A 13,080-nucleotide genomic window follows, 5' to 3' on the forward strand; every position below is an offset into this window, starting at 1 on the left:
GAAATCAATTATTTTCCATCCTTATTTTCACTCCCTCTTGCTCTCTCTCTCTCTCTCTCTCTCTCTCTCTCTTCCCTGCTCTCTCTCTCTCTCTCCCTCCCTCTCTCTCTCTCTCTCTCTACGCCTCTCTCTATCTCTCAATGCCTAATTCCAGTAATGTAGAGCAAAGGAAAAGAAAGCAGCAAGTCTACCATTGACAGCCATTAAAAAGCTTTGAAGCTTTGAATTTGAATTTGGGTTTTCAAAAAATATTATTTGTTTGAATTGGGTGTTGTTACAAACAATTTAGAATTCTCTCTACGTCTCTCTCAATCTCTCAAATCCTAATTTCAGTAATGTAAAGCAAAGGAAAAGATAGCAACAATTCCACCATTGACACCCATTAAAAAGCTTAGAAGCTTTGAATTCGAATTTGGGTTTTTAAAATCTATTATTCGTTTTGATTGGGTGTTGTTGCAAACAATTAGAAATATTGCTTGGAGTTTATATCTTAATTTTGAGGGCGTTTTGGTAAAGATTAGACTTGATTTTGGTTGAAATTCAGAGTGAAACTCGTCGAAGAAGAAGAAGAAGAAGATATGACATATATTATACTTACAAAATTATAATAAAGTTGTAGTAAAATTGTAGAAAAATTATATTCTGTTATTTATATTTTTTTTTATTCAAATATTATATGAAAGTTAAACAATATTGTATATAAATTGTATTTAAGTTGTATGATATTGTAGTTGTATATAACTGGGTAGAAATAAAATTGTAGATAAGTTGTAGATAAGTTATATAATATATAATAAGTTATATGAAATTTATTTTTACTATGTATAAATCAGATACAAAATATACAAAAGACATATTGTTTAAAATTTGTATAAAAATTATATTTAAGTTGTATGATATTGTTGTTGTATATAACTGAGTAAAAATAATGTGTGAAAGTTGTAGATAAGTTTTTAATTTGTATGTTGATGTACCATATATTATTCTTAGAGATAGAGATTTTATGTGTTTAATTTGAATATAAATATGCAATGAAGTTTAGATTCAGTAGAAGTTCTCTTTTAAATCTTGTTAAAAAACGTCACAAATTCTATTGTATTACATACACTTTTTCTGGGGAAAAAAAATTAACATTTGAAATTATTGGCCAGCAAACTTCACCTCTAATAGAAGAAGCAATTTGACTATAGTTACACTTACCCATTGGAAGTCCTTTTAATGAACTGAAAGTCGCTTCTATATTTCATATATGAACTAATTAGTCAACGTATTCATTCAAACATGACTATGCTTTTTAAGAATAAAATAACACGATGGAGATTGAAAATAAGGAGAAGGACAAGCATATTTTCCAGAAGACAAATATTTTTAACCCAGAATATATGGGAGGATGCTTTGATCATCATATGGGGAGATAGAGAGGGTGACAATACTCTAAATCCCTAAATATAAGTTCAATCCGGAGAGAAGAGGGGTGAGAGAGAAAAAAGAAAAAGGGTGTAACTAAATTCCTTGATTAAAGGCACAAATAATGGATTGAGAGTCTTTTAAGGTAGATTGTATATATTTTATAGACAAAACTAGTTTAGGTCGGGTAATTAATTAAACATGAACATTTTTTATAATAAAGTTTTCAATAGTGTATAGATATGTAAAAATCCCTTAATGAATTTCAACGGCCCAAAAGTCTTGCATTTCAGCCACACATCAAATCATCCCATCAGATACAACCCAATTACTTTTAGCCCAAGACTATTACATCAGCTAGGTATTCTTGTCTTCTTTCCCCAATAATGTTGCTCTTCACCCCTTTGCCTCTCTCTTCGATGCCAAAGCCATTTTTGGCTGCATCTCCATAATTAGACAGGTCTTTAAACTTCATCCTTCACAATTAAAAGGTGCATGGACATTTCGAGCTGAACTCTGAATCAAATTGATAAGGAATCCCAAAAGTTTTGGCCAAATCTTTAAAGATCATAGATGGGGCTGAGTGTTGGCCCGTCAATAAATCCCATGTCCAGAAGATGAAAGTAGTTGAGATGAGGATGCTGAGATGGATGTGTAATATCAGGAAGGACATGATCAGGAATGAAGTTATTAGGGACAAGATAGGAGTGGCATCTGTGGAGGACAAGTTGCGGAAGTCTAGGCTGCGATGGTTCAGGAACGTGATGAGGAAAGACATAGATGCTCCGGTTAGGAGGTGTGAGATATTGTCCATTGTGGGTCTTAGGAAGGGTAGGGGCATGCCTAATAAGTATTGGGGAGAGGTAGTTAGGAAGGACATGTCATTGCTCAAGCTTACTGAGGATATGACCCACGATAGAAATACATGGAGGTCGAGGATTAGGGTTGAAGGTTGTAAATTAGTAGTGTGTTACTCCTAGGCTTACCGGCAGTACTAGGACTATTTTTGTGTTATCTTATTCATGATTCTTTATCATTACATGTTCTGTCATTCGTGCACATTACCTTAATGTATTGTTGTTATTATTATTTGCTACTTGTTGCCTTATCTCCACTGTGCCTTGAGTCGAGGGTCTATCGGAAATAACCTCCCTATCTTTATAAAGTAGGGGTAAGGTCTGTGTAAACACTATTATAAGGGCCCGTAAAATTTAACCTAAAAACCCAGGATTTTGTGGTGCCGAGGTAGACTTATGTGTTAAGGCTCGTAGAGATTGCTCGTTGCGGTACGAACTTTTTGGGTTGAACAGTGCACTGGGGAGTAAAGGAAAATTTTTGGTAGAGTCAGGCGTTTCTGTTGTCCACTATGAGAGCGCAGAACCACTTTGCGGGCCGTAGAGTGCCGCAGAGTGAAGCAGAAACGGGCAAGTTTGGATGCCCTTTTTGGGTCAATTATGCGACCATAAAACAAGTCTGCGGTGCATTGTGCGACCATAGAACAGGTATGCGGGCCGTATAATGAGCGCATACCTGGCCAGTTTTGCCTAATTTTTGAGGGCTGTTTTACGACCCATTTTGCGGTCCACAAAATCATTATATGCGACCGCATAACTTGTTCTGGAGCTTCATTTTTGGGTTTTTATAACCTGACCCTACTTCGTTAAATAGACGCAATGAGCCATTTTGAGCAAAAATCTAATACTTTTAGAGAGAGAGAGAGTGCCTTAGAGTGAGAGAGTAATCTTCAACAAACCATCCCTCAATTCTTGCTCAAATCTTTGAAGATTAATAAGGAAAACTCACTAGGTCTTCATCCTTGAGGTAAGACTCTACACCCTAACCCTTAATTTCGAATTTTAACTAAGGATGAGTAGTTAGCAAGACAATTCTTGGGTGTAGGAGTTGTTTATTTTGCATGCATGTCTAATCAAAGGGTGTAGGAAGATTGTTGAGCTAAAAATGGTAAAGAATGGGTCGTGGGTTGATAGAATCCTTCATAAAAGGACCTTGAAACCTTAATGCACACCTAGCATTTGATAAAATGCTCAAATGAGCTAAAACCATGATCATCTTCCTAATTTTAGTTCAATTTATTATATTTCTACAACAGATAGAGGTTGCTAAAAATTCCAGAATATTTTAGAGTGTAAGGAAGCTCAATTGAGGTATGTTGGCTAAACTCTTCTTTAGGAATGTAACCCCACAATACTCTTGTAAGTTCCAAGATGTTCACTATGAACCGATTATTCCGAATAAGCTTGTGATAAAGATATATGTTCAATTCGTATTTCAAATGCTCTCATTATCATGTCCTATTAGTTGAGGATGTGTTCCAAATTATGAATTGTGTATCTACATATTATAACTCCAAGTTGTGTTTCATATGAAAGTTAATGTGTCAAATTGTGTAAAGATTGTGATTGGGAATTGGGATTACACCTCCACCCGCATATACATTGGGGTGAGGCATCATAGCCTCTTTGTGTGGAAATTTTGGGTATTGTTGTTACACCACCACCCGCATATATATTAAGGTGAGGCGGCGTGGCCGCTTTGTGTCATATTGGTATCGTTGTTACTCCTCCACCTGCACATATTGGGGTGAGTTTTGTGTAGATTTTGGTACTGTGGTTACACCTCCACCCGCATACATTGGGGTAAGGCGGCAGGGCCGCTTGAGTAGAGTTGTGGTATTATGCTTGCACCTCCACTCGCATACATTGGGGTGATGCGGCGGGGCCGTTTTGTGTAAAGATGGTTACAAAGGATCTCCTCTTAAAATTTATAAATGTTATTAGCAGCTCTTGATAAATTTGCTTTGGCTTCATTGGCTATCTATGTTATTCTATTGTCACCCTGATTCATCATATTCATGTTATATTTCCATGTTTTTGAATATGTGTTTAGTTTTCATACTAGTACTATTCGACATGTACTAACGTCTCTTTTGTCGGGGGCGCTACATCTTTAATGGATATAGGTGGTTCCATAGTGGAGAATATTGACCAGTGACAACGGTGATCATTCTTCCCAGCTGACTTGGTGAGCCCCATCTCATGACGGGGTTGTGCATTTTTTGTTTCATATGTATTATTATGTTTTGAGGTATAGCCGGAGTCGTGTTGCCAGCACTATCATTGTACTCCTTGGTATCTTTAGAGACTCTGTAGACATAGTGTGGGTTGTATATTGGTGTGGGAAAAGTTGAACTATAAATGTCATAATTGTATCACATGCTCCCATTGTTAAATTATGGTTGTAAAACATACTATTTTGGAGACTTATTAAACGAAGTAACTAATGGTTATGTATTTCGTATTGTCTACACGATCTCCCTGTTGTCAATTTACAAGTTATGCATTCTCCTTAAATCATGGGTGAGTTGGGTAGAAGGTATTCAACAGGCTTGCTTGACCGAGTTCACTCGATTGAGCGTCGGTCGCGCTACTCGAGTTTGGGACGTGACAACTATCCTTCCCATATCTCATTTATAAGATTACACTGAGTTCGCGTTGTTATTGTCGAATTCTTGAATCTGCAAAACTAGTATAATGAACATAATTACAAATCAGTATCAAATTTGAACGTCCCAATACTAAGGTGTAATTAATTTGAATTACTATATCCATAGCAAAATGAATTTATATAACTATAAAAATAATTACTGGGACTAATAGTATAACATACAAGATAATTTTATACAAAACGTGTACAATAGTTATAAAATTGATCTAAAAAAGAGATATATAATATCAAATTTGATCTTCAATAGCTGAGCACATTATTGTGAAACGTGATTACCTGACACCAAACATAATTAATAATGTTAAAATTGCACGGGGCGCCCTATTTGGTCGCTCCCATTTAATCTATACCCATTTTTTTAAATTTTATTAACTTGTACCCATTTTTTAAACAATTTCAGCCCCCTTTCTCCTCCTCCTTCTCCTCCTTCGTTTTCTTCTTCTTCTTCTTCTTCTTCTTCTTCTTCTTCTTCTTCTTCTTCTTCTTCTTCTTCTTCTTCTTCTTCTTCTTCTTCTTTCTGTTGTTGTTGGTGTTGCTATGAAACTTCAGTTCATGGGATGATTGCCATAAGTATGTTTATCAGATTATTTAAAAATAAATTATAAATAATTACGTAAGTTAGTAGACAATAATTTGTGAATATTTCCACATAATTCTGTTCTTTTCACGTTTATTGTTTCTAAAATTTATGATTTAGATACTATTGACAATCTGATTATTTTATAGTAGTAATACACTATGAAAGAATAAGGTGATTATTTATCTAGTATGTTAGAAAGCTTTTTTAAAAGTTTCAGCTTATATAGTGTTGAAGTTTTTACAAATGAACAAAATAACTTCAGCATCTTCTGCTGAAGTTTTTGAAAATGCTTTATGACAAAACTAATGAATTCAGGACCAAAAAACTTCAGCTTATATAGTGCTGAAGTTTTTACAAATGAACTAAATAACTTCAGCATCTTCTGCTGAAGTTTTTTAAAAAGCTTATCCAGGACAAAAAAATTTTAGCTTATCTAGTGCTGAAGTTTTTACAAATGAACTAAATAACTTCAGCAACTTCTGCTGAAGTTTTTGAAAAAGCTTTATGACAAAACTAATGAATCCAGAACAAAAAAAACTTCAGCTATTTTAGTGCTGAAGTTTTTACAAATGAACTAAATAACTTTAGCATTTTATCCAGGACAAAAAAACTTCAGCGTATTACCTTTGCTACTTCAAGCCCGTCTACTAGAATGCTGAAGTTTTGCGTGATTGTCTTTGCTACTTCAGCCCCGCATGCTGAAGTTACGCGAAAAAGTGGGTACACTTACAAATTTTTTTTGCAAAGCGGGCACAAGTTAAAATGTGATCCAAAAAGCGGGTATAGATGCAAATCCCCTATTAATAATTCCATTAATGGATCAAGCTGAGCGGGTTGGGCTATAGTCCATTATTTAGCACATCTTAATTCAATCCATCACAGCCTAAATAACAAAGTTGAGATTTTAACACTGTAGGGCAAATATATAAAACTATTTAAATAAATAGCATAACCTTTATTTTTTTAAAAATTGGCAGATTAAATTGCTCTTATGGCATATTCTAACAGTACATACGGTTAATGAAAGACCACTAATTAATGAATTAGTTTATATACTTATAAATACATATCCATTTCTCTTTCATCCTCATTAATACATTTCCGTTTCTCTAAGTAATAAATATAGAAAAGTGCTTGACAATAGGGACGGCTAGATGACCACAATGCAGGTTTGGTTTGTATTTTAATTTTTTCTTACTATTTATAATTGATTATTAGATAATTTTAACCAAAATAATAGTTACTCGATCAAAGTACCGACTTTGAGTATACAATTGAGTTAATAAATATATCTGATATTCCCTTCGAATTCACCCCTAAATCTCTTGCGACTGCCATTCTCAATTTTTTTTTTGAAATTTTTAACCTAATTTCTTAATCTTTATTATATCATGTATATTTTTATTATACCATGAATATCTTTATTATACCATGTATATAATTATGTATGTGCACATAAATAAACAAATACAGATGTACGTTATACCATTATTATAATGTGTATATAATTATTACACACTTACTAAAAATTAAAAATATACAATATACCCTTGATACATGATATAATATAAATATATATTCATAAATAACAAAAAAAATATCAATTTATGATATACCATTATTATGTCATGTATATAATTTTTTCCGCATACTAAATTAACAAACACAAACCTACAATATACCCATAATATACTAATTCATTTAATTGGAAGTTAAGGAAATGCTTTTAATGGTGCAGATTATTTTTTGTCTTCCTTTGATCGTAGGTCTAGTTTTTCTAAGACTGGAGTTTCTTTTTCTTTCGATTTTTGTTTGAAAAAGATAAAGAAGGTTATCACAGGAAAGTTTAATTAGGAGAGAAATTAGGAGATTTATTGGGATTTGATTGATTACAAGATAAAAACTGCTACTAATATAATGTTTTTGCTGCCTCATTTGTTATTCAATAAGTGATGCTAAGATTCTGTAGATAATTTTTAAATCTTGTCCAGTTATAAAAGTGTCTCAAAGGCAATGACCCATTTATTGATGAGAAATTTTCATAACGCACTATCTCTTAGTGGTAATTAGGTATCTATAGATACCATTTGTTATATTACGAATTGTAGATACATTTTCTGTTGTTATAAGATGTATTAGATGTATTTAAGCTATTATATTCATGAATACAGTAGGAAAATGTTTGGGTCATCACTTACTTGTTTTAGAAATAAATTCTGAGTTCTGAGGCCTTAAAAACCTCTTTCTGTCTCATCTCGATTTGCGTGCGCAGTCCGGGCGCGTATCCGGAAAGCCATTATGTGAAACTCTGTGAAAAATGATAAATTTTGCTTTTAAAGTGAATTTAAGTTGACTTCAGTCAATATTTTGGTAAACGGACTCGGACCCGTGATTTGACGGTCCCGAGGGTCCGTAGAAAAATATGGGACTTGGGCATATGCCCGGAATCGAATTCCGAGGTCCCAAGCCCGAGAAATAAATTTTTAAAGAAAAATTATTTTCTGGAATATATGTGAGTTTTTGGAAATGAAATATGTCTGAATTTAATGGTATCAAGCCCGTATTTTGATTTCGGAGCCCGATACAGGTCTTATATGTGATTTAAGTTGAGCCCGTAGAATTTGGTAAGAAACGGAGGTCATATGACGTGATTCGGAACCTTAGTTGTAAAATTTGTAACTTCGAAAGTTCTTGAGATTTTCTCCGATTTTGATGCTAAATTCATAGTTGTTGATGTTATTTTGGTGATTTGATTGCACGAGCAAGTCCGTATGATATTTTTGAGTTAGTGTTCATGTTTGATTTGGAGCCCCGAGGACCCGGGTGAGTTTTGGATACGCCACAGAGTGAAATTTGGACTTAGGAATTGCTGGTATGTTGCAGATCTGCAGGCTTCGCATAGCAAATGCGAAAAATCGACCTGGGCTGCCTTGGTCGCAAATGCAACCTTTGTATTGCATTTGCGAAGGGACCCTCGCAAATACGAAGTTGACCAGAATTGCATTGAGTCGCAAATGCGACAAAATCTTCGCATTTGCGAAGTTAGCAGGTTTTAAAGGGGTTCGCAATTGCGAACCCTGGTCGCAATTGCGACATCTGCGACCTGCAAATTCATAACTTAACCGAAAATCTTTCATTTTTAAACCCTTTCAAACCAAAACACCTTTGGGCGATATTTCAAAGACAAGCACTCTTCCAAATGGATTGTAAATCATTTCTAACTCGTTTTCATTAATCTTTAACATCTTTTCACATGATTTCAACTCAAAATCAAGGGTTTTCATGGAGGAAATTGGGTGTTTTGGGTAGAACTTAGGTTTTTCAAATTTTGGGGGATTTGGACCTCAATTTGGGGTCCGATTTCAAAACAAATTATATATTTGGGTTCGTGAAGGAATGGGTAATCGGGTTTTGGTTCGAACTTCGAGTTTTGACCATGTGGGCCTGGGGTCGATTTTTGACTTTTTGAGAAAAACTTTAGAAAACTTATTTTCATGCATTAGAATTGATTCATTTAACATTTATTGATATAATTAAGTAACTTGTGGCTAGATACGAGCGAATTGGTGGTGGAATCAAGAGGTAAACCTGTAGTTGAGTCTTGAATTGTGTTTGTGGCATGAGGTAAGTGTTTGGTCTAACCTTAGCTTGAGGGATTAGGAGTCGTGTCCTATTTACTATGTGTTAATTGTGGAGTACGACGTATATGCATGGTGATGAGTTTCTATACGTTGGTTTCAAGCATGCCCGGAGTCTTATACTATGATTAATGTGATTCCGTTTGTATTGTTCATGCCTTATGTGATGATTTCTATTGTTGAGCAAGGCTTGTGAAGTAATAATGGTATTTGAACATTGAGGAGCGTTGGCTCAAGTTGTAAAATGATTTGTGGAAGTATAATTGTCAATTGAACCTTATAGAGCATTGACTCAAATTGTGAATTGAGTTGGAAAGTAAATGTGAAAAAGAAAAGAGGATTATGATATTGTCTCCCTTGCCGGGATTTGATTGTTGTACCATTGTTCCCTTGCCGGGATTTAATTGTGAATTTGTTGATTCCCTTGCCCTTATTGCTTTGTGATTGTTGTTTGGGTGAGGAAGAGTGTTAAAGCACGAAGGGTGATGCTATGTATTGTTTTGGTGAGATAGTGTTAAAACACGAAGGGTGATGTCGTGTATGATATTTGTGAGAGAGTTTTAATGCACGAAGGGTGATGCCATGCCACATGATGTACCATTCTGTGCCTTTATATGAGTGATAATGCACAAAGGATCATTCCGTGTCATAATTATGTGAGGTAAAAGCACGAAGGGTGATGCCGTGGAATTTATATTGATTTTATGGTGAGGACGAGAGGAAAAGCACGAAGGGTGATGCCGTGCACTTGTCTTTGATTTCCTGACTTTCGCCGATAGTTGAGTTATGGTGTTCTTTACATTTAACTATTGTTTTCAGTTGTTCCCGGTTATTTCCCCGCAGCATGATTTCCCATTCCTATCTTTAATTGTACAGTTTTGCCTTTATTTTCCGCTGTATATGATTTAACTGCACAAGTTTATTTGGTAGTCTGGTCCTAGCCTCGTCACTACATCGTCGAGGTTAGGCTAGGCACTTACCAGCACATGGGGTCGGTTGTGCTGATACTACACTCTGCACTGTGTGCAGATCCTGGTACTGGAGCATACGGACCGTAGCTTTGGGTTGCTGCCTTCAGTCCATTCGGAGATCCGAGGTAGTCCTACAGGGTCGCAGGCCTTGGCGTCTCCTTCTATCCTTTTATTCTGTTTCTTTTACGTATTTCAAAGACAGTGTTGTAATAAATCTTTCAGAGCTTTATCTCTAGTATTCCTAGACAGTCTATGGAATTGTGACACCAGTTCTGGGTAGTTTATGTATGGATTGGTATTGGCATCTTTATTAAAATAGTACATTTCAGTCTTCCGCTTATTAAATTATGTTGTTTTATTTAATGTTGACTATTAATTATTAAAGGATTAAAATGGAAAAAGGTAAATAATTCAAATGGTTGGCTTGCCTATCTTTCACTAGTAGGCGCCATCACGACTCCCGAGGGTGGGAAATCCAGGCCGTGACAAGTTGGTATCAGAGCTCTAGATTACTTAGGTTTCACAATTCACAGACAAGCTTAGTAGAGTCTGAGGGATCGGTATGAACACATTTGTACTTATCCCTCAGAGGCTAAAGAGTTAGGAAAAACTTCACATCTATTCTTTCTTGTCGTGCGGTTTGGTTTCTCAATGCTAATCGAATTTCTACTCTATTCTTTCGCAGTTTGGTTTCTCAGACTCTAGCATCTCAGGCAGTTGGAGTAGTTCAATCGGGAATGGTAGCTCAGACCGGAGATGGAGCAGCTATGCCTGCTGATGCCTTGTGTAGATTAGACTGGTTTACCAAGCTCTTCACTACCACTTTCAGCGGTGCATCTTCTGAAGATCCCCAGGATTATTTGGACAGTTATCATGAGGTTCTCACGAACATGGGGGTAGTGGAGACCAATGGGGTCGACTTTGCTACTAAGGTTGTATTGTGGTCCGGGCCCGGGCCTAAATGGGCCAAACGGGCCGGGCCTAACGGTCCCGAGCTTTGGCGGGCCAAGTTTTGGCGGTTCTGGGCCAAACGGTCCCAATGGGCGGAACCGACCCACTGTGGTCCTAAGCCCACATGGTCCCGGGCTAAATGGGCCGGGCCCACGGGCCTAAACGGGCTTTTTCGTTTCGGGCTATTTTTTTATTTTTTTATCTAAGGCAATTTCTTGTAAACTATATATGTATATACTAATATAAATTGCTTATATATAGCTATATATATAGTATATATAGTATGTATATATAATTATATATTGCCTTATATAATATATAGCTTATATATATTATATATATAAACTATATATATATATATATAGTTTATATGTATTAGATATATAATATATATACTATATCAAATTTAAACACAAAATAAATTGTAAAGAAATATTCAAGGGAATGTCTTATAATTTTTATTATTACGACATTAACAAAAAATGGCAATATCTTTTTTAGTCTTCCTCCCTCCAATGGAATGAGCACAACAAGGTACTAATACCACCATTAAAAGGAAAAAAAACTAAGGAAGATGTGCCAAAATACAAGTTACATATTAGTCTATGTATTATCTCTAACAAATCTCATAAATCCTTCAAGGTCCAGAGGAATTTCCATTGGTGGTGGTGGAAAAGAAGCTTGTTCATCACCACTTCCGGGCGAAGCAGCATCCTGCGCAAGTTCAACTTCAAACCGCAGATGCGAAAATACCAGAAGATCAGCTGCTGCAGCAACTTCAACTCCAAAATTTCCTCCATTACACATCTGAATTCATCCCGAGGCCCCCGGGACCTCAACTAAAGGCATCAACATATCCTAAAACCTTATTCGAACTTGTACAAATCTTCAAAACACTTCAAACAACATTAAAACAACCAAAACACATCGGATTCAAGCCTAAGTTTGTAAAATCTTTCGAATTCCGCTTTCGATCAAAAACCCAACCAAAACACGTCCGAATGACCAGAAATTTTGCACACACATCCCAAATGAAATAACGGAACTACTGCAACTCTCGAAATTCCATTCCGGCCCTCGGATCAAAATCTCACTATCGAACCGGAAACTTCCAAAATTCAACTTTCGGCATTTCAAGCCTAAATTAGCTACGGACCTCCAAAACACAATCCGAACACGCTCCTGACCCCAAAATCACCCAACGGATCTAACTGAACCATCGAATTTCTATTCCGAGGCCGTCTTCATACTGTTCTGACTACGGTCAACTTTCCAACATTTTAGCTCTCAGTTAGGGACTAAGTGTCCCAAAACTCTCCGAAACTCAAAACCGAACATCCCGGCAAATCAAAATAGCAGAAATAAACTTGGGGAAAGCAGTTAATAGGGGATCGGGGCGTTAATTCTTAAGACGACCCGCCGGATCGTTACAAAAGGATTCAGTCAGGATTAATAAGAAGCTTTTAATATGAAGATGTACATATGTTTTAACATCACACTTTTATTTATCTAATAACTAAGTCTTCAACATGGATTCTGCAGCCTGAGGGAACCTATACTATCACGTAGCTAGGATGAGTAGTAAGTACTTCACCTACTGTATATTTAAATTGTTGGATTCGTGTATGTAAATAATATAAAGTAGATAAAGTAATTGTCAGAAACTGCATTTAATTACCAATGATACTCAACTAGTTTAGGCTTATGAGATTAGTAACACAATAAGTCGCAACAACACAGTGAATATACTAAGTATGCGTGCACTTAGATTTGTAGAGATAATGACCTTTGTAACGAGTGGATGAAAAGAAAATGAGACAAATAAATAAATAAATGAGAAATGTAAGCTTCTATTCAGGGACCTTAGCCAGTGATGTGGCACATCTCTTTAACAAGAAATGCTATTTATCTTTTTTGTCATTTTTTTTTTCATTTTACCCAATTTTTCCATTTATTTCCCGCATCAACCGCCATAAAAAAAATTCCCGAAAAGTCACTTTACAAATCC

The 13,080-nt window shown here is 35.6% G+C and overlaps 1 protein-coding gene across 1 annotated transcript; it reads left to right on the forward strand.

Annotated features, from left to right (window-relative positions):
- Window positions 1-2,024: 2,024 nt before the first annotated feature.
- Window positions 2,025-2,387, forward strand: LOC142170215 (uncharacterized). The gene has a single exon (XM_075232064.1). It carries the CDS (start codon window positions 2,025-2,027, stop codon window positions 2,385-2,387), a length of 363 nt encoding a protein of 120 aa, XP_075088165.1.
- Window positions 2,388-13,080: the final 10,693 nt, after the last annotated feature.

This window comes from Nicotiana tabacum, chromosome 16, assembly GCF_000715075.1.
Source record: "Nicotiana tabacum cultivar K326 chromosome 16, ASM71507v2, whole genome shotgun sequence".
NCBI classification, from domain to species: Eukaryota; Viridiplantae; Streptophyta; class Magnoliopsida; order Solanales; family Solanaceae; genus Nicotiana; species Nicotiana tabacum.